General features: G+C 41.5%; 1 protein-coding gene across 4 annotated transcripts in view; it reads left to right on the forward strand.

Moving 5' to 3' along the window:
• The window catches only part of LOC112573377 (regulator of G-protein signaling 19-like), a 112,051-nt gene that overhangs the window by 52,490 nt on the left and 36,604 nt on the right, over positions 1-22,957 (forward strand). For all 4 annotated transcript variants that reach the window (XM_025253678.1, XM_025253679.1, XM_025253676.1 and 1 more), the window contains 5 exons: positions 5,393-5,473; positions 10,214-10,294; positions 17,011-17,072; positions 17,964-18,130; positions 18,542-18,710. In XM_025253678.1, the coding sequence (XP_025109463.1) occupies positions 5,393-5,473; positions 10,214-10,294; positions 17,011-17,072; positions 17,964-18,130; positions 18,542-18,562 (412 nt within the window). In that variant the 3' untranslated portion in view covers positions 18,563-18,710. Of the gene's footprint in view, positions 1-5,392; positions 5,474-10,213; positions 10,295-17,010; positions 17,073-17,963; positions 18,131-18,541 lie in introns of those variants that run through there.

A 22,957-nucleotide genomic window follows, 5' to 3' on the forward strand; every position in this document is an offset into this window, starting at 1 on the left:
TAAGCCCCATAAATTTCGACTTTTCTTATCACAAAGTTTTAGTACGATCGAGATTTGATACAGGATGTGCGTAGGTGCGTTGGTTGGGTGTGGGTGTGCCAATATATCAATATATATATATTTTGAGAACCCCATACAACGACTGCTGTATCTCTCCTAAATACATATTATCCGTTTTGGTCGAGCCAACAACCTCAGTTTTAAAAGCTCTTCGTGAAATGAACTCTGGGACTGGGCATGATAGATGGTAGGTGGCAGTGTGTGTGTGGGGGTGGGGAGTATACTTGTCTGACGTCATTCGCAATGACAAACGACCGAAAGGTGACACTTTTTACTTTTCTCACTCAGAAATAAAAACAAACAAACAAACAGTCTGAAACAAAGTTTTAGAGAAGACTCATGCAGTGTGTCAGCTGCATGAATGGTAAACATTTCCAGCAGCGAGAGAGTGGTCCGGTTGTAGCCTTCTGTCAACAAAGCTCAGCTGCTGCACTGCCACACAATTCTGCATGGAAGACAGTTGTATTAGAGGAAAACATTAAATAAACAAGTGAACTACTCACGTGACCTGACGCTGCTGTGTATGACGATTAGTCTGCACGACTTTGGGTTATCCACTAGGTTATCCGCCTCTACCAAGCATTTAAATAAATAAATATGCCAGTACTTCAGTCATCTTGCCAGAAAGGTATTCTCTGCCAGGTGACCAGGTAGAGCATATCTGCTAAAGCAAATTTTCAGTTGAACGAATAAAGATGGATTAAAGAGAGACACTAAGCTGGTTGCTCTTCCATGCAAGAGTTAAACCCTTTGATATGTTAGTCGCTTCATCCCCCTGGAACTGTTCATGTGTGATCTGTGCCTTAGTGGGGAAAATGAGACAGTGGAACACCAAAGGAGTGCTTGTCAGATATATATATATACACGTTTGAGTGTCACGGGGTACAATAAGTGTTTGTATAATTATTGTGTAGCGATGCCTGCATGTTGATACAAGTGTGTGTGTATGTGTGTGTGTGTGCACGCGCCTCTTTTTTTTTTCCCCCGAATATTTTGATGCGTTCAGTATTTGTGATGGTGAACTCCGTGATGAAGCTAGGGGTGGTGATTTTGCTCTCGCTTTTCTGGAAAGCACTGTAGTAACCAGTTTGATTACTGATCTCTGTAGGAACCTTCGTTTGGTGCTGAGGTCTTTGTTCAGGGGGATCGTGATTGTAGCTGGTGACGGAGCTCTCAATCAAATTAATGATAATGATGATGATGATAATAATAATAGGATATTCGACTCCTGCATCACTGAGGCCATCCTAAAGTTCTCCCTGACTTCATCTATATTTTTTTCTCTCGTTTTGTTTCTTTTTTTTTTTTAATATTTCTTCCCTCTTCATCCCACATTGGTGTGACCGTTAACCGGCTTTAGCCTCGATATAAGAAGATTTTATCGATGATTTAAACGAAACCCATCGTGGTTTTTCTTTCATAGTCTTTTATTATATTTAGATCTTCATAAGTTCCCTCCGTCCTGCTGTGAAGTCTGTACTATTTATGCTGTATTTTCAGACTTCGTGAAGAAGTGCAGACTGACACTATGAAAAGAATAAAACTGAAACTGGAATGTTAGAGGGTCAACGAAAGTTTAGAAGCATTGCTACAATGAACATTTAAAAATAATGTATGTAACATACGTTAAATATCCCGCTGCTGAAATACTGTCCTGAAGTTTTCATTTTAATCATAAACGAAGCGCAAGTGCTCCAATCCCCCCAAAAAGGTGATTATCCCAAGAATCTGAAAAAAGTGTAACAAACCAAGATAAGTCATGCATCCTTAGACTTCATCCTGTCTACCTGCAAATATTTGATAGCTGACTACAGTAATCACACGTCAGCTGCACGCAAACCACACGAAATCCGTGTTGCCGAGGACAGCTTCATCCCAACGACGTGCAGGGGGCGGCAGATGCTGGCCCACCATCACACTTCTCCTCCTTACCGTGGTATTGATTGATTCTCAATATTTTAGGATAGGTTAATTACTATCATTAGACAACACAGCACGCCAGTACGAACAGAGACGGTAACGGCTAACGCGTGAGACTTCATCGGTCTTGACATCGAGACGGCACAACGTCACTGAGCACGCATGCGCACAAGAAGCACAAAAGTTAATTTAACGGACAGTTTCCAGGGGCAATGAGTGCTCTCTAAGATGTAAAGTTAAGCACGTAAACACTGTATTTAAACGATTTTATCGTCCAATTCTGGGCTAGTCCTTTTATCTACCCAGATATGTCATTGATACTGCCTGAACATGGCTTTGCGATGGAAGGTGTGGCGACAGCTGGACCCGAGCCACTAACCGCCCTGCAATTTAAAGCATGTCGTTGGTTATAATGTGTTCGTGCAGCCATGAGCATTTCGTGTCCCGAATGTGTATTTAGTTTTGTAGAGTGGGAAGTATACGTCAACAACTGCACTGAATAAGTAACGGTAAAGTTAGTCCCTTAACCTATTCAGATTGTTAAGCAGTGGAGTTGTTAGAGATCTCACTTTTTTTTCGGGGCTAGATTTACGTGAGTTCGGTGCCCATCTCCTCTCTCTCTTTCAACCTTACCTTCCCCAACCCTCTAAGGAGTCAGGTACCCATTTTCGACAGCTTTTTTCACTGTTAATATTTACTGCGCTACTCGGGTATCGAACTTACGCCCCTCACAGTTTGGATGCCAGCGCTCTGATAACTCGACTATCCGTGGTAAAAGCTAACACGTGAGACTTGACATCTAGGCACAACGTCACTCAGCACGCATGCGCACAAGAAACATTCGTCTCGCTCGTCTCTTCTCGCCAGTTTCTCGGTTCTGCAGGATCCTATTTCTCACAAGCGTTATAGTTCATATTCGTGCTCCCATAATATTCTCTTTTTCCTTTCCTGAAAGGACAACACGAGCGCTTAGCGAAAATCTCTGGAAATAGAGCATGAAGTATCACAAAAACTTTTTATGACGAAAGGCACGGGAAATATACTATATTTTTCTCTTAATCGATTTGTCAAGAAAACAGGAAGTGACGAAAGGTGGTATTTCTAAAAATAGCGTCGTCTGCGTGAGTTGCATTCGTAAAGAAAAGATGCAATCCTCGATAAAAGAAAACATATGACACAGAATAAGATGCTAAATCATTTAGAAAGTTTCTGACAGTCTGGTATTAAATACAGATTAGTGATCTACTTTGCTTCTAATTAATGCGCAATATCAAAGGGCAATTAATGGCATTGTAGTTGGGTTTTTTCCCAGATTACAAAAGTGCTGTAGCTTGTACAAGGTCAGTAAAATGTCAAAATACGTCATATTGTATTAGTCGCGTCACCGCTCTCTTGCGTCATATTTTATTAGTGGCGTCACCGCTCTCTTGCGTCACAGGGGAAGAGAATGACGGTCGAGTGAGAGCAAGTTGTTGTTCCTATCGCTGCAGACGTGTCTTCATCATGTGTGATCAGTAAGTGTGGCGGGCAGAACCTGCAATCTACTCCATCTTTACAGTCTGTCTCAATGATTTTCTCAAATGAAATTTGGAATACGTTAACTTCAAAGCTCCCCTAAAAATATTCGATACATTTAACCAAATCTTCTTTGACTTTACTGTTTCAAGTCCGCTGCCTGTTGTTTACACAATAAGCTGATAGACAAAAGCATGTTTAAAATGTCAGTTTTCGAAGTTTGGGGCTTCAACAGAAGTTTGAAGGAGATAGAAGATAAAGTTAATTCACTTTTTTTTTTACTTATTTAATGTTTTAATGAGTGGTGCGTTTATTAATTTGCTACATGTTTGATATTGGTGTATAGCCTATGTATTTGTGCTTCATTAACTAACTTTTTGTTCCCCGAAGGTAGAGTAACTAGTTTCGATGACAGCGATATTATTAAGCTGGTAAGCATATTTTGTAATATAGTTAGTTGTTGTATTCTTATAATTTCGTTTTGCATTTGTTTATTACTTTTCTTTGTGTGTCTGTGTGGAAACGTATGTGCGTGCATGAATCGATGTTCAGCTGATCTACACGTTGTTATGGTTAATATACTTCAGGTTTTACTCAAAAATATTGTAGCTGGAGTGGCCATATTATTTTTTATTTTACATAACATTCTGGTGGATGGATCCTGTGCTAAAAAGAAGCTACAAACATCAAGTAGCATGTTCGGACGGTGCAGGTGACTAATTTTCTAGTTTTTTCAGGATAAAATTGGTGAAAATTTTCTAGAACATGCACAGCACAGTTGTTCCTTTAATTAAGGTCATCTAAAGCTGTAAATAGAATCCGGTTGTTTGGAGGTTCAAACACTTTCTTGTCACCAATGCAGTGAGAGGTTCAGATCACGTCTCGTGACATTCCCTGTGTGTGACACCTGTTCGCTGAGGTGAGCGTCGGAGGTTTTCCAGGTACTCCGGTGTCCTCCCCCTCCCTTGCTGCCATAGTGTGAAATAACTTTAAGGTGGATGCTTTCTTCTACTATAAGCCAACCAAACAATGCACCCAAATTAAATATCTTCTGTGATGATAGAAATATCTGCTCTCGACACACAGAGCCGAAAAGGAAGTTTAGTGCCCTCCATAAATATTTTTGTTAACTTATCAAGATAATCTTGGACCAAAGTAGCACAAAGAACAGCAAAGTTTGTTACAATATTGCTCATCTTGCAGTAAAGATATGTTAAAGTTCATTGATATGCCCTTTTTTCGTCGTCATAGTAGTAGTAATAATAATAAACATTGATGACACACATCCTCAGACCTGGAAACTCAAGCACACACACACCTACACAACACTTTCAGCTGTGATCACTAATTATGTATTCTAAAGTGATGACAATACTGGTTATACCATAGGTTCAATCTACGATTCCTTTGATCACCACCAGCCATCTGCTCGCCATCACCATATAAATACCATAGCATTACACAGATGTTATGAGAAACACGTTAGTGAGTGAGTGACAGATTAGGTGATCAATTGACTGACAGACCGACTATGAGAGTGATTAGATAACTTACTGATTAACTGACTGGGTGGATGACTCGACAAATGAGTTACTTTATACCTGTCATAGTTCGACTTCACGAATGATTGACAGACTGATTGCAGGGAAGATAAGTAACTGATGGACGGATTGGATGACAATGCAATTGATTGACTGTTTGGGGTGACTAGGTAACTGCCTGACTGACAGGGTGACTGACTAACCGACTGGTAGAAAAAATAGAAAAGCTCTAACAGACAAGGCTCACGTTTACACGGGGCATCCCGCAGTTTGTTATATTTCATGTTGTGGGAATGGATAAAGCGTGAACATCAATTATTGTACACACGATTATTGTCTTCTTGGGGTTTTTTCAGCCTTGCGGTAAAGAGCGGCGCAAATCAGCAAGAACGCAACAAAGAGGCCAAGTTGAACCCCATGCCAGAGAAGGACGAACCGTGGGTACCACTTTTCTTGTCTTGGTTTTAAATTATAATAAAATTGCCTGTGCTGCTGAAAGTGAGCCCTTGGTTTGAAAGCTAATTTTCACTGGCAAGGGCTGTAGTTATTAGTGTTATCTCTTTAATGTAGACCTTGCGCACCCTTCCTTCAGACCATCTGCGCAGCTTCTCTCAGTAAGTCATTACCTGGATGCCATTCTGTTAAGTGCGTCAGGAAAAGAAGAAGACGAACAAGAAAAATTACTTATCTTCTCCAGGCAGTCAGCAAGAAAGATATGAAGGAATAATGAGAAAATTACCAGCTACTGTAGGTATTTATAAAGAACGCAGTTCTTAAGGCTAAGTTTGAAAACTTCGAGGATTAACTGATCCAACAAATGAAGTCCAGTAGAAATTTTAACTTGGGAAGGTTTACATAACTTTGTGTTGTCAGTAGCTGTTGATCATGGCATTGAAACTGTAATTACTGTGTGTAAACCCTTCGAGTAGACTATGTAAACATTACATGTAAACGTTACATATACTACGAGGTCGCCCGTGTCTCGCTTAACATTTCTCTCAACATTTCAAGATGTCCGGAAAAGACGGGACAATGACGTCACACTCGTTGTGAGCATGGGACGCGATGTCCGATATTCTATCCGCGAAATATATCTGCCACCTTCATTTTCTTTCACGGTTGTCAAGGAAACTGCCTGGCACGTGGAAAACGAGCTGAAATTCCGACATCCGCGAACGTGTTCACTGGCCTGCAGCAGAGTCACAGAAGAACCAACAGTTTGAGCGCAGGAGCTGGACAACGTTGACTACGTGGTGTAAAAACTCTCACGTTACACAACCCTGGGATCATCTTAGGCTGGTGGTACTTACAGGCACAAAACTTTGATGACCCCTGACCGTAGAACTTGGAGCAGCTTTCACGCCTTTGGTGGCGAATTCAGCAGGTCACAACTCAAGAGAAAATAAACGACAGAGAAAAAATTCACAATTACGTATTGTAGCCGTTACGACTTGTGGTTCTAGAATTGTTTCTCCTAGCCAAAACTAACCCTCAAAGTGCTGGAAAAAAGTACTTTATTCTCAGCGAATTAGCGTTCAGGTAAAGGAAAAAAATGTCTCGGGCGCATGATCACAGTTGTGAAGACAAACAATGGGAGATAGAGAAACCTAGTCATCTCTAGAAATGAAAGCACTTTAATGAATGAACAACCCAGTCGGCCATAGAATTTGAAGGTGCATTGATAAATGGGTGACTAGTTCTTTGGCACATTTTCCTTGACAGCCTAGTCAGTCCTGGAATTGAAGACAGTCCTGAAAGTAAAGACAAACACTGATGAATGTAGACTCTATTCAGCTATAGAATGGAAGGCACGCTGACAAATGGACTGCCTAGTCAGCCCTAGAAATAAAGGCACACTGATGAGTGGACATCCGTCGCAGAAAAAGCGTGTTGTTGAATTGACAAGATGGTCATCCCTGGAAGTGAAGATAAACTTTGGCAAATGAAAGAAGCGAGTAGCACAAACACATTGAGAAAAGTGACATTTGCACCCGGTTGCCTGAGTAAGTAAGGTAATAAACCAGTTATTGGTTGAAAATGCATGTTAAAATATCAAACTATCTATACGAGTATTAATTAACTCATGCTCGTTTCAAATCAATGTTCGGTGCAAATAGGTGCATGAACGCGCATGCCCTGTGTATATGTATTTTCCCCCTGATACATGATTACACGAGGAAACAGGTTGTACTTGCAAGTCAGTTAATTAAAAAAAAAACAAAGCTGAGGTGCAATAATTAGGATACTACAATATTCTAATGATATTTACATCACCAAACAGTTGCAGAGACAAGGTCCTTGAGAGCATGTGTAGACATAAGGGGTGGACATAATTATAGCAAGCTATCTGTACATAAACGATCTCATGTTGTTTACCATCACAAAACCTTTTTTTTTTTTTTTGCAATAAAACCATTTATAGAAACCAACAACGCTAGATTTGTACATATTTACCTCAGATCCAAGCATTTAGCAACTTGACACAAAGCCTTCATTTGACTTTCAAAACCCACTATCGTATCAGCACTAGTGTGATATCGTCAGCAAACAGGTGGCAAAAGCTTTTTGACTAATTTCACAAGTTGAGGCGACAAAATCTCCTTGTTTAAGACCTCTGAGACAGTTGAAGCTCTCGGTTGAAATTCCCCAACTCTTACCATCTAGCCTTAATAACTTCATACATGTCTTTGGTGGCTCTATGCATCTTTCCATGAGTACTATTCTTTTGAAGTACGTGCCATAGTTTTTTTCTTGTGACAGATACAAAGATTTTTTTTAAATAAATGTAATTTCTCTCTATATATATATATAGTTTTGTGCCTGACCAATTGCTTTTATGCGAGTGGCTTTAAGGTAAACGTGATAGACCGTGCAATGATTTTTAAAAAAAACTGTAATCAGTTATTCTTTATCTGCTATATTGTAATATCAATCCAGTCATTAATATGTGTATAGAGAATAGAACTGTAAATTTTACTGCAGAATCTTAAGAGAAATGCCGCGGTAGTTGTATGGCTGGTTAACATCAACCTACTTTAACAAGGGCTGTATAAGGGCATCAGTCCATGAATCAGAAAATTCTCCCTGATTAAATAGTCAACGGGAACGGAGACCAACAAGAGGAGAGATGGTAGTTAGAGACTGCTTAGAAAGTTCCCCAATCAGCCCGTACTCCCTGCTGCTTTGTTATTCCTCAGTGATTGGACCACCCGCATGACTTCTTCCATAGTAACAGGATTATTTCATTCTAGGCCACCATCATCATCCACGTGTGTAACATTAACATTATCAAGACTTAAGTTGATTGAATTAGCCAAGAAAGTAAACATCTTTGTAAAATGACTATGCCAGGTTTCTTGGACTATAGAGCTACTAGCAATGGGGTTTTTGTTGAAAAGACTCGAGGGTATCCTAAAATAATTTTAGATCATTTTCATTTCATTTCTTTTTTATTTGGCTAAGGTCGGGGAATGTGTAATCATGAACAATAAGACACACAGAGCAGAGATATATCACTAAGTAACAATGCTATATCCGCAGTACATTTTACAACTGTAATGGTAACAATATAGTAAATGAACACGACATTCTTATCATAAAACAGTTACATCATACTAAAAGTACAAAGAGGTTCAGAGTTACTTATACAGTGACACCACAAGGCAAATATATTTGCTAAGAAAATTTGAATGTATTCATGTGGGACACAAAATACCCTGGAAGTAGGCCTTTACGCTAAACAGTTAAGAAAAGTTGAGTACACAATAAGATACAATGACATTCATCACCTACATCATTTGATTACATAGCAGACATATTCCTAAATCTCTAGGTATATAACTATTTCTTATTGTTGAACAGATTTATGGCAGCTTAACCTTTTATAAGTGAGCTCTAAGGAGTATTAAGTAGTTTTCTAAGGATAAGGTAAGTAAGGAAGATATTATTTGCATACATGTGTTTCCATTCTTTAATAAGCTGATCTTTCAAACTTTGGATTACTAGCTTTCAAAACTGACTGGGAGAAAAACTACAATCAAGATACCGAATGAAATAAAGACCTGAATTAACTAGCAACGAACATAACTAGCGCCGTTGACTTACTGAGTTATCCAACAAAATTTTGCCTATTCCGAAGGGCAGATAATGTTCGTTCTGCAGAGTTATGGTTCATGCATAATCTATACCCAAACATAGAAACACATATTGTCTTTCAAAGCATTAAGTACTTGTATTTTGTAGTTTCATTTGTTTTTCTAAAGAAATGTTTTATATTCTTTTCTCTTTGCTATGTAAGATAATCTAGCACTGATCCAGTTGATGAAGGTCAAAAATCTTCTTCTAAGTGATTTCTTGGCATTTCTTCATTCGAAATTAACTAAATATTCTTTCTATTAGACTAATTGCTGCAAAAAAACTAATATTCGGCAATATACTATAATCTATCATGATATGCTATCTTCAAGCATAATGATACCACTGAAAATGTCAGTTTATTTGTAATATGGTGAGTCAGAACGACATAGAACATAGTTCTTTGTCTGAATAAGATCATTCAACACAGATAAAACAATCCTAATATCAAATTCCACTCAAAGTGGAATAATGTTTTTTTAACAAAATTACTCCACCAGACAAGCGATTATCGGATTCCATTAACTTGAAACAACCTAGGGATGTAAACATGTTATGGTTTGAAAAAATGTCAGGTATGACACTTACAAAAATGACTTCCAGTAATAATATAAAAATAAAACTCATTAGTATCATGTCATTAGTCATTGTCACTTAGCATAAGGCTGACAGCCTCAGTGTGGTACGATTTAAAGTTCAAATCGTTGAGCGTTAGAACATGAGGATTGCAAGTATTGCCAGTTAAAATAATGAAGAAATGTTGCTGTGACTATTATTGTACACGCAACCTACCGATGCCGTGACACAGTTATTTCAACTCTGAGTGTAGACATTAATTGTTCATCGACTGTCTTCACACGCCATGCATGCCTGTCACTTTGAAGCATTTTTGTAAAACCTTGAGCAGTGTAGGAATATATACTTTTAGTGAACTGGTAGTAGTCTTCTCCATAGCGGGTCTTTAGTATGTCCGGTAGGACACCATCGGGAAGTCGTTGATGCCGCAGTAGGTGCTGGTGCACAGTTTGCAGTTCTTTTTTCAGCTCTGACGTGAAGAGCCGCACAAATAAGCAAGAACGTAGCAAAGAGGCCATGTTGAACCCCATGCCAGAGAAGGATGAACCGTGGGTACCACTTTTCTTGCCTTGGTTTTATATTAAGATACAATTAGCTGTGATGATGAAAACTCGTCCTAGGTTTGAAGGCTTTCAGTGGCAAGGGTCGTAGTGACTGGTGTCTTGTCTTCAATGTAGACCTGTCGCACACAAACCTTGTGAACCTTGCCTTCAGAATATCTTATCACCTCCGTTTTTGTCTATCACAAATAGATGCTACAACCGGTTTTTTAACAGGAAGCAGGATAGATCGTGAGTGTGAAACAAAGAGAGAAAAAGCATATATCTTTTTGAATACATATTGAATGTTTTTATAGTTTATTTATGAACCGTTAGGGTGGGGGAACGAGTATGTTCCTGGGTTGAGGGTGTGGGTTTGGTTTAGATGTGAGTCAAAGAGAGACTTTCAAAGAAACCCCAAAACAAATATAATTATGCAGAAATGTGGGAGAGATTTTTTTGCAAACATGTTTGTTGATCTATAGACATCGCTCCGGTTTCAAGGGAATGCTTCAAAAAACCTGCACTTGCGCAGTGGAAGAGAAGCGCGTGCTCGCGCATTGATTTTGCGCGTGCGTGTATTGTGCGCCTGTGTATGCGAGTGCACGTGCTGTGTACACTGGCTGCACTGGGAGGACAGGGGGGGACTAGGGAGGCTAGGGCCTGCACTCACAGCTTTACTACAGGTGCACAGGGACTGGGGCTTTGTTATCGGGCGTACACAATGCTTCAGCTCTGGACCACTGCGTTCTCTGGATGAGGGAAATTATGCAAAACAATGTTTTGTCAGTTATCCCTCCCCTCTCCCCCCACAGGCTCCTTTATGACAGCGTTCAACTGAGAACAAAAACCTTTAGAACACAAAGCTGTGCATCTACAACACGATTTGTCATTGCACGGCAGGAGGCTGTATTTTCTCACTTGTGTTTATGCGGCTGTCACCAAATTAGTGGGATTTTGCTTGAAAATGAGACGCGCACATCGCATTTGATGTAGTGTTTTGTCACGAACTTTTTTCGTAACTATTTTCAAAACAAAAATCAACTGAAAAATATTTTTTATCAAAATGGTCATGACTAGAGTCCGTCACCTCTACAACCAGTGTCAAAATTTAGTAAGAGTTACTAAGTAAGAGTTTAGTAAGAGGGCAATGCCAGAGACTACTCAATGCTGGAAAATAACTTCCTTGCACATAGAAAGCTATTGACACCTAGCTGTAGATGCTTGATAAATAAGTGATCAAACTCTTTATCGAAATCGAAATATTTAGAGCAATTTGATCTAAAGGATGTGCCGGACACAAAACAGCAAACGACAGATGATGCATGTAACTGTCACACTGCACCACGACAGATGAGACCTGTGACTGAAACACCATACCACTACATCCGATACGTAGAACTGAAACACTATACCACTACATCTGATGTATATATATATAACTGAAATACTCTATCACTACATCTGATGTATATGATTGAAGCACTATACCACTACATCGGATACATATACTGAAGCTCTACAGCAGTACGGTAGATGGTTAACTGAACAGCTATCAAGGATGACACACATCAGGCTGATACAGTACAGATGATAGGTATGACACTACATCACAACACATGAAACCTGTAACTGAATAACTGAAACACCACCACACCTGCTGCAGTACGATTGATGACTGATAAACTCTCTTTAGCCGATGCATGTAAATGATGCAGTTGACGACACAGATGATAAACTTGACTGACATACTACAGAACTACAGATCGTAACTGACAGTTACTGACACACTACTGCGTTACTGATGATGACCCATGTCACTGTCACATGATGCTTTGGTACCTACCCTTGCACTCTTTTAGGTACCCGCAAGGTACGAACAAGGGAAGTAAAGAAAGAGGAAGGAACTGCTTATAGATGATAGAAAATGAACCCTTGTTGCTATTAGCAACCCTCTGTGCACGACGCTCCAGCGTGTAATCTGTAGTTATACCGGTGTCATGTTACCGGATTGATAAATGTTTACAGCTGCTTTAGAAACATTACATCGATACTGAGGGAGAGAGTATATAACATGTACACTTTATTAACAGCATTGTGTCGATCAGATCGCTTTCAATCCGTGTGATGCGGTGTGTCATTGGCTGCTTACAAATTCTCTCTCTCACACACACACACATATACGCGCCTGCACATGCACGCACAGTGACCGAGCAGCAGCAACATAACAAGTGCAGGAACGTTCTACATCAGGTATAGCCATGCATGCATTGCAATCGATCCCAGAACTCTCGGTCTGGAAACGGGTCGATGGGCATAGCGCTCCATCAAGCCGCAGCCATAAAGTATACCCCCCTCATCACCATCACCACCACCACCAACCCACTCACCCCCCCCCCCACATCCCTGCCAGGGGCTGTCACTCTCCCCTCAAAACTAGGGTCTTATCTTTTTTTATCATTTCTACATTATTTCTCGAATTTTCCCACGGCCTGCCCCCCCAAGGGGAAAAAGAACTATGACACATGCTGACCTGGCACAAGTTCTCGGATGGCGTGTGTAGGAGCGACACCAACACAGAGCTGATCGATTTTTTTCTTTGATGGGCCGCTCTACGCCGCCAGTGATGGCGCCGCGGCCTTTGCTGCTGCAACTAGGTCAGGGAGGCTTGCTCGTGCCGACACAACAGTGGGCGAGTTGGGGGGCTGGCACTTTCTAGTGCTTCGTGTTCCAGCTGCCATCCAAGCTTGCTTCCAGCTTTGCCCTCTTTCTTCACCTTCTGCTGTCACCTTTTCTACCTCCGTTCAGCCATCTCCTTATCGAAGCATCTTTGCACTTTTCGTGGCAGGAGGGACGTGCTGCGCAGCAGCCATTTTGGGTTCCTCGGGCTGCTGATGTGACGAGTCTGCTGAACGCTCTGCGCCGTTCAGCTTGACGTAATGCAAGCAACCGATATTTGCCGTCGACGGTTGGATGGTAGTTGTTGTTGTGTTTGTCAGTCTGGCACACAACGTGCGACTTTCTCCTTAAATCGCTCTCACCCTAGTCTTCCTAACATCTCTTTTTCTTCAATCCCTGTGAATTTTTTTAAACAGCTTTTGTTCGGTACTTTTTTTAAACACATAATCTATTGGCTAATTACACAACACACACAAAATAGATAGAGAGAGGAGGACACATACAAATCCACCATTTTATGATATTCAAACGCACAGACCTCGGGAGGGACTGCCCAAATGGCGCAATCAAACGTAAGTGCTTGCCTCCACCACGGTTCCGTCACGCTTAAAAGGATTCCATTGGGGTTGGGTTGTCTTTTTTTTTTTTTTTTTTTTTTAATAGTTACATACGAATACGAAGCGTTTGTTTGTCTAGTGTGATGGCGATGGCATGTGATTTGATTAAATTGTGGAGCAACTCGTCGTTTGTGTGAAAGAGCGGGGCGGGCCCGGGGAGTGGGGTTGGGAGGATTGTTTGACGAGAAACACCATACACTGTTTGCTTGCATGATTGTCTCGCTTGTCTGGCTGTTTTGCAAAAGGTCAGGCTGTCACGCGTTCGCCGCTGGTTGGCTGCTTGGGAAAGGTCATCGAGTCATGCGTGTAGTTTGTCATAGACGGCGAACAGCACAGCTCTATGGTTTCCTAACTCAGTAGATTCGACATAACCGCAAACGAAAACGGTTGGCAGCGTTGTTAGAGACGGGGAAGGACACGAGGGAAGTTCTTCATGAAGGTTTTGCTTGAAATCCCTCACTCTACACAAAATGTAAAGCAGAAAAGCGAAGACACTTGTAAGACATTTATAAATTGATTGAATTACCGAAAGTAAAAATTAATTTACTCAGGATTCTTGATGTTGTTATTATTATTTGTCCAGTAAAGAGCAGCATAGTAAGGGGACCGGTTGATTCAACTATTTTCTGACTCGACCAAGGAACGAGTCGAATCGACCACGACTCCTAGCCAATTCGACCCCTACAGTCCATAGTCGATTCCACCACAGCCCTGTGACGATTCAACCTCTGTCTATATTCGATTTAACCACATGCAATAGTTCAGCCCCAAAATAAGTAATGTTTCATCTTATTTCCTTTATCGCTTTTGATTGACCTACGCACGTCATTCATGCTCTCATACCTCGCGTGTGTGTGTGGATAGCAATGGCGGTTAACCTAAGTATATCACGTGACAAGTTTGTAGTTTTGTTTACACGCAACGAGCAACGAATGTGTCATCAAACGGAATAATACCTTCTGTACTCAGTGGTCGAATTGACTTAGGGTCATAGTCGACTCGAATCGAGCGTGGTTGAATCGGTTAAATGGCCAAATCGACCAGTGACTCAGTTTGTACGGTTTACATAAAAAAATTAAAGCTTACAAAGAAGCTAAACACATCTTTACTCGCGCGCGCACACACACACACATCGAACACTGTATTAAGAGCAGGAAGGAACCGGAAATGGAGTGAGGAGAGAAGGGAGATAATCTGATAGACGTTAGCTAGCGAAAGCGATTACCCACCAACGGACTTCGTGTGAAAACTAAGTAAGTAGCGCGGCGATAGCACCTTTAAAGGGCATATAAAGTCAGTAAAAAGGAGAGGACCAAGTGCAAACACAAATATTGTAAAGTGGTGTACGGTCCAGAGGCAATACACAGCAGCAATATAAAGTTCTGCTGCAGTCTTCCGTGGATAAAGTGAGTATTCATTCTCAGTCTAGGAAGAGGAATAAAAAAGTGAATAAAGAGTTGTACTAGGGGTAGGTGGGGCTTCACGGAATCGGAAAAAAGAGAAAGAAAGAAAAATACATCATGGGATTGTTTTTCACAGCTGAGCCATCAACTAATGCCATATCACAGCAAACAGGGAAACAAAAGAGTGTCTGAAATGAGATCTGAACCCAAGACACCCAACTTTTCCTGTGACAAGCAAGCAACTGTTTGAGGACCAGAAGCAGGGAAAAAAACAGGTTAAAGTCAACCAACCCAGAAAGGAAGGGAGGAAAAAAAAACGAGGAAATGGGAAAAGAGAAGAGTGAGCAGGGGAAGAAATAAAAAGGAAGCGGGAAATACCAGCCTTCATCAGAAGAAGCCACGCAAGACCGGCGCGGCGCGGCGCTTGCTGCACGCGGTCCAGTCTCGAGAATCTGGTGACCAAGTAGCCCAGGGGCTGACAGGGCTGTGACGATAGTAGGGCTGCCCTCACCACCTTTTCACAGGGAGACCAGTCTTGGAGGGAAGGAGGGTGTGAGTGGGGACGGGGGCGGGGGTGGAAGAACCATAAAAGCTCCAGACAGCCTGGCACAGATGGCAAGTTGGTGCCGCAGGCCGCCGGTCCTAGCGTCCTACTTTGTCTTCGTTTTTACTTCTCAGGTTGTGCGTGCGGTTTCCTGGCCTTTGATGTCGACGGGCCTGTAAATTGTGAGTCCGGGAGCAGGAGCAGAGCAGGCGTGTCTGAATGTGTTTGAGGAACATGGACTGAATAAATAACAGCGCTTGTCAGAGTTTTCTATGCTGACGTCGCTCGTGCGATTGATCCGAACTTGTTCTCTCTCGGTCACACACTCTCACCTTCGTATATCTTTCTCCCATCGCTCGTCTGTCTGTAAGGCTGTCCGAGATGTTTTATGCACCTCTTTCTTTCTCTCGATCGCTTATTCACTTGCTTCCTAGCTATTTTTCTTAAAATTCATCAGAAAGAGAAATATTTGTTTATTAATAGATGAACGGACTGCCAATAGTCAATGGAAGTCAATATGAAAACAATTGTTTGTAATTAGTTTAATTGTATTGGAAAGATGTTTTTGTCGTCTACCAAAACAAATTGTAATTTCATCACTACCTGCTACTGCGACCTCCAGAACTGGATAAGAGATAACAAACTAAATCTGAAACTTGAGAAGACAAAAGCGATGTTTATCTGCATCTGACAACGAGATTCCACCATCTGCTTCAGTCTCCACCTGTCGGAAACAACGGAACCATAGTCAGCTTCTCGTCCAACGTCATGAGTCTCGGCGTCATCTTCACCTTTGTCCTCCCCATGCAGCCAGACATCCCCTCCTAAGCCAAACTTGTTTCCTCCGTCTCTGACGCATTCCCCCTACCCGCCGCTACCTGCGTCCACCCGCGTTACGATCACAATGGTCGTTTCCCGCATCCTCTCCTGCCCGGACTGCTGCGGTTCATTTGTTGCTGATCTTCCGGTTGCCACACTCCACAATCGCCAATACTCCTGCCCGCTTGGTGCTCCGGGAAAATAATACCGATTACATCTACCTTCCCCCGTCTGCTTCACTGACCTCGCTGGCTGCCAATCATCAACCGTATTATTTAAAATATAGATTCCTAATCTCTTTGCTCTTATTACCTTTCTTCCTGCTTCACCGACCACACTTCATCCTTCATACTCAACATCTGATACCCTTTGGTTGCGCTGGCAGAGCGCCCTCACCTTCGCTGGTCCATGTCCATGGGATTGTCTCCCCTTGCCCCTCTCGATTCTTCCAAGAACCAACTTAAATGCATTTCCCCAAAAGACTTGTATTAGCAAGAAACTCGTCTCGACAGCGCTTTGAACTGTTTCACAGAATCAGTGCGCTTTGCAAGGCCCCTAGCAATGTTTGTTTTAAACTTTTTATAGTTTTTAGTTGCTCAAATGACTCAAATGGCGCGCTTTTAATGTGGTTAAATTTCTATATATTTATTTTGTCTGTTGTAGACCTACTTTGGAAGAACTCAAGTGCTGGGGAGAATCATTTGAAAAACTCATGAAATGTACAGGTAAGACCTTTTGTTAGATTCCGCCTTTAAGTATTGTTTACTTCTTGTTTTTCTCATTTCCTTAGCAATGACAAAGGTTGACCAGACACAAACACAGACAGACGACCACATGCGCGCAGTGGAATAGCGCTGACAGGCCTCTCGTGTTTTGAGCTGGACACACGCAGCTTCCACTTCTGTTATATGGAAGCATGAAATTTCTTGAAATCGAAGAAACACTCCTTATTGTATGTATTAATTAATTAATGCTGAGAAATTTGAAAGTTTAAAATTTACCTCCACATTCTTTGAGAGTGTTGCTTTATGATATTAAATATATTTTCACATTACAGAGATGGTAATGTCGGTAAGCTGACTGACAGACCCGATTGCGTTTACGACAGTTTTTTTTTTTTTTTTTACTACTATTTCTAGTTCCACTTCTGAATTTAGTTCAGATTAAGGCTGCTAGGAATATATCCAAATTTCATCCGGCTTACTTTGACTCGCTTCATTTAGTAAAGATTATTGCCCCTTCCATATTATACAAAATATTTTACGAGTAACGTTTTTCTAATAGAATGAGTGCATGAAAATAATAATAAAAAATTAATTGAATTTAAATTATATTAAACCTACCCTAGTTTTATGTCTCTGGAAGGTTGTAAGAATTTTTTTGTTTGTATTTGGTGGTTTTCTTGTTTTCTGATTTACTTCGAATTGAAGACATTGCCAGCCAGTACCAGTCCGTTGTGTTGCCTGCCATTTTAAAGGATTCAGAAATCTCTTAGTGAGAGCCTCCGTCTAATTAATACTCTCTAAACAAACCAATTTTTTGTTCCTGACACCCAGCAGCAGTAGACTGTTTTGATCAACTATTTTTTTTTAAACTGTCGCATATGTTGTTGACAGGTGGACGTAAACTGTTTCGAGAATTCTTGCGCTCTGAATACAGTGAAGAGAACATGCTGTTCTGGCTGGCTTGTGAGGAGCTGAAGACGGAGAACAATCCAGAACTCGTGGAGGAGAAAGCGCGCTTGATATACGAAGATTATATTTCTATATTATCACCGAAAGAGGTTGGTGAAGATGCGGTAGACATCTGATCGATGCCAGCTAAGGGAAAGACGCAAAGTCTACAAAGACTTTCATCTCTATGCTACTCATGATTGTTAATCTTTTTCTGTCAAAGTATTTTTAAACATTGCGGTTATTTATTATAAAGTCTGTTAAATAAATATGTAGGTCGCTACAACAGCCGAAAATAAGAATGGATCTTTCTTGGTTATTTTTTCTTTCTTTTTCTTCCTGGTTAATTTTCTTCTCAGGCAATGATCGTTAATTTGTTTTCTTTCGTTTCATTGCGACCTTTATTGTCGTATTGCCTACCTATTCTTACTATCGTCTTCATGGTCCTGGTCGATGTCGTGGTGGTGGATGTGTGGTTTTGTGATTTGAATCCCACCCACGCTTTCTGTTTTGGTTTGCAGGTTAGTCTAGACTCCGTGTAAGAGAGGTATCAACCGCAACATGGTGGAGCCCACTCCCCACACCTTCGACGAGGCCCAGCTGCAGATCTTCACCCTCATGCACAGGGACTCGTACCCCCGGTTCCTCAACTCCCAGCTGTACAAGAGACTCTTGCAACAATACTCCTCCACATGAACCGCGCGCTGCACCTTCGTTCTCTCCTCATCTCCTCAGACACACGTCCGGGAGGGCCCAGGCGACGCGGCGAACCTTGTTCTTGTTTTTGGCAAGGGGAAGGAGAGAAGGAGGAGGACGCCCTCCTTTTTTTCTTCCCGTGGTCCATCCTCCGCCTCGTATTCGAGAACGATGGGCTTCCGCCGCAGACTGGCTGCTTTGCTGCCTCGGAGGAAGTGACGAGGACACCACCCGAGATGGAATGTGATGGGGTCCCCACAAAACGTCGTGGAGCAATTGTGGGGTTCTTTGTTCCTGTGTGTGTTAGGTTCCTTTTGAATTTTTTCCCACCCGTGAACATGGCATTCTTCCCCTTGCCCACCCACCAAACCCCGCATACCCATATCCTCCAAATCATCCACCCCTCGCCGCAGTGAAATATTGAGTACGTGTGCGGCGACCGATCTGGGAATGGATTTCTTTGCTCTTCTGTTCTCTTGGTGGAATCGGTGATCAGCTTTGTTCCTAGGAAGAAAACAAAAAAAGGATGAACTGCAGGGAGTTAATGTTTCCTGTGGGACCACTTCCAAAGCCAGTTCACCTTGTTTGAGCAGTACGGCGTTAACCAGCGTGAAGAAGATGACCGTGGGACAAAGCATTTCTCAAGTGAAGTTTTTTTTCCGTATCGAGCCGTCTGAATGTCTGAAACAAAAATGAGCAAAAACTACGAAGGTGATCTGTAATATTTTCATTCCTTGGTCGTCTCTAGATTGATTAATCTCGTTTTCCAATGATTGCTTCAGCTTGGGTTTTCTTTTTTTTTTTGCGTTCTGTCCTAGATGACTGTCGTAATGCGTGCGAGTGGATGTGATGTCACTCGATTCGTTTCCTTGACGACCATACGTGTGCACCACATAGGTAGAATGATTCCTCCAAGCGAGGGTTCGTTTCTCTCCCTTGGTCGCTTCGTATTTTAGCCATGTGCTGCGTCATAGCACTTGTGATATATGTGTTTTATGACAGACGTGCCAAGCAGAGAACGACTCCTTGCTTTGCAAAACAAAAACAAAAAAGATAAAAAAAAAAAAACAAAATAAACAGCATCCGCCAACAAATGTGTGTGACGGATCTGTCTGTGGCAGAATCGCAACTTGGATTTTGGAGTTTTTTGTTTGTTTGTTGTTGGGTTTTTTGTTTTTTTTTTTTTGTTTTTGTTTTTTTTTTTACGTCCTCTTGTGCTACTGTTTCTCCCTGCTTGTGTAGAGTCTACAAGTCTTGGCTGTTAAATCTGTCCACGTCCTGTTACGGCATGACAAAATGAACATGGTTATGTGGCCTGTTATATCCCAGTTGATGAGCGTGGTGATTATAATCCAACCATGCAGACGCTACAACATTCCTAAACATGGCGACCGGAGCACTGTTTTCGCGAGTCTCATGTGTGTTGTGTACAGATGCTACTGAAAGGAAAAGTGTTTTATTTTCTATTGAAAACAAAAACACAGTGTAGACCACTTATTTATCAGACGTGTTAACCTGTCCGTTATCAGCCTCGATATCCACCACCATGTCACAAACGCCTGTCATTATGAGTTTAATATCCACCATGCAACGAACACCTGTCAACTTCAGCCAGGTGTTCACCATCAGAAGTGACCGGTCTGTCTTTCTTCCAATGTGCTATTTTCCCCGTGGAGTTCAGTTGCGGAAGAATCGTCGGCAGACAGCGTGACACAACTGGTTGCTGTTGGACCTTTCTGTCTTCAGCATCCATGACGTCACGTGTCTGGGGTTATGTTTTCTTCCTTCCTTCCTGCTCCCTCCTTTTCACCCTGCGGATTGCTTCCCGGGGTCGTTACAGTGCACAGCCTCCACAAGAAGCTGACGACCAAAGCAAGGCTGCTAAACACAAGGCAATCGCAGGGCCATCTGCTGAAGTGGCTGGGAAACGAACCGAATGGATTTGAAACTGGATTGTGTTCATCGCGTGTTCTTTGGACTCACAGGTTCATCCCGACACGCCATCACGAACGTCCTTATGGCAATGTAAGAGTTACTACTCTCGGGTGGATACGGACTGCGGGCAAGCTTTTGTTTTTTTGTGTTTTTTTTTTTAATATTCTGGCACAGATATATACGTCAGTCTTTTTTGCTTTCTAGTTTGAGATGGATGTTTGGTATCTTGGTTGGCTGGTTGGCTGGTTGGTTGGTTGGCTTGGTTGGTTGGTTGGTTGGTTGGTTGGTTGGTTGGTTGGTTGGTTGGTTGGTTGGCTGGCTGGTTGGATGGTTGGGAAAGGTCCCTCTGCATCCTGTCCATAGCATGCTGGGCAGCCCTCAAACGGGTATTTTTGACGTTCACCTGATCATCCGTGTATTCATCTTTTCCATCATCGTACCTGTGTAAGGTCTCGGCTTGTCGCCAGCATTTTCTATTGTCACGTGACACAGGGTGGCTAGTCTGACGTCTCCACGCCTCCTAACCGGCTACGTTTCTTGTGACGTCAGCAGAGCAATATCTCTAAACAGAGAGCTGACGGCACGTGAGGATTCTACCTACCCCCACCCACTCTTGCCACCCGCTCGACCCACCCAGTATGGCCGCCAGTAGTCCCCCCAGTCCCCGAGTGGGAGGAATGTCGAGGAAAGGGACAGCAGCCGAACCAGGATATTAAGGTGCTGCAGGTTTTTTTTAAATAATAATGCCGCTCTTAGGTGTATAGTTAGGAATTTGCCAATGAATATTATTCTTCTGTGAGGATAAGAAAGGGTACAGAGTCCTATACACCGTCAGGCATGTGTACCACAACAGATAGTCAAGAGATAGCAAATGCAGTGCATAAACACGAAAGTGCTCATATTTTTTAAACAGAAAGAAATGAATAATTAGTAAATGGTTTTGGTACTGACTTTTTTCGTCTTATTTACCTTTCTGACTTTTCCAGTATACAACACAGACTGCATACAAGATGTAGTTTGTTCCAGTTTTAACAATGAGGGAGGTTAATTTGGTGGCGACAGTAAACATCATAACATCAAACGATCTTCGCATCGGCATGCCTTACTCAAACATTGAAAGCAATATCAATCAACTGGCCTATAAAGGGACTTTGAAATTCGTGTTAGTGGTGTAAGAGGGACCTTTAGACTTTTCATAACCTCCTTTAAACAATGCACAACTCACGTGAAAAAAGTTCATTATGTATTTATGCACACATATCGTGCAATGATAAAGTGCAAAGGGAAAATTTCGGATTCTACCTTCTCCACCCCTATTGCTGCCCTCTTGTAGTGTGACTCGGTATGTCCTCAGTTCCTCTAAGCGTGTCTGATCCACGTATTACCACCAGGTCGCACTCAGACTGAAGATATTTGAGATGTGGGTATTGTATTCAGCCTTTCAATGAGGCAGGATGTACAAACAGTATTGAACAGCAGTCTCTGGCACCGAGAATATTTTTCTTGAAACGTGAAGATAATCAGCTGTAAGCGCCTGTCGCAGAAAACATCGCTGTTCTTCTGTAAATCTTGTTTTTTATTTTATTTTTTTCTTTCTTTATTTATTTATTTTATTTTTTAAAGAGGTGCATAATTTATCTCTCCCTTTCTCAACTCAAAGGGCGATAATTTTCGCGGAAAATTGATACATAGACGTGAGTACTCGCCCCTATCCCACCTTCCCTATGTTGCTCTTAGTGACAGTTGCGCAATGTTTACCACAATGTGACATCAAAATATCGACGAATATTTGTTGAACAGCTTAATAAACGAGAAAAAAAGGAGAAAGCACCTAGAAATATATAAACAAATAAAAATAAATTACAAAACCTGACAAGTAGAAGTGATAGGGTTTCAACCGTAATAATCTTTCCTTATCATATACAACATGTAGTTTTCTTACGCTTGTGTTTGTCTTCAAAGTCTTTGATAATTGGTTAAAAATTGTTATTCATCAGAGGACAAACGCCGCAGAAAAAAAGGCCAGTTCCGAATATTGATGCTAATAACGTATTTGTGCATATACCAGCACAGAAGGAGAATGCTGAGCATACTAATTCATAGTCAGAAAATGTTTATTAAAAAATAAAGTCTTGGAGATACAGTGTGAAAAGCGCTATTTTAGAATACCTTTAGAATATTTTAGAATAAAAGTAAACACTAAATAATGCCATTGATGGCAGGCTGTGAAGACCAATATTTTTTTAGTCTTAATGAATAATCACATTATTTTAAAGCTGACCTTGTGTTTGCAGTGGTTTGTAGTC

The sequence above is a fragment of the Pomacea canaliculata genome, linkage group LG10 (genome assembly GCF_003073045.1).
Source record: "Pomacea canaliculata isolate SZHN2017 linkage group LG10, ASM307304v1, whole genome shotgun sequence".
NCBI classification, from domain to species: Eukaryota; Metazoa; Mollusca; class Gastropoda; order Architaenioglossa; family Ampullariidae; genus Pomacea; species Pomacea canaliculata.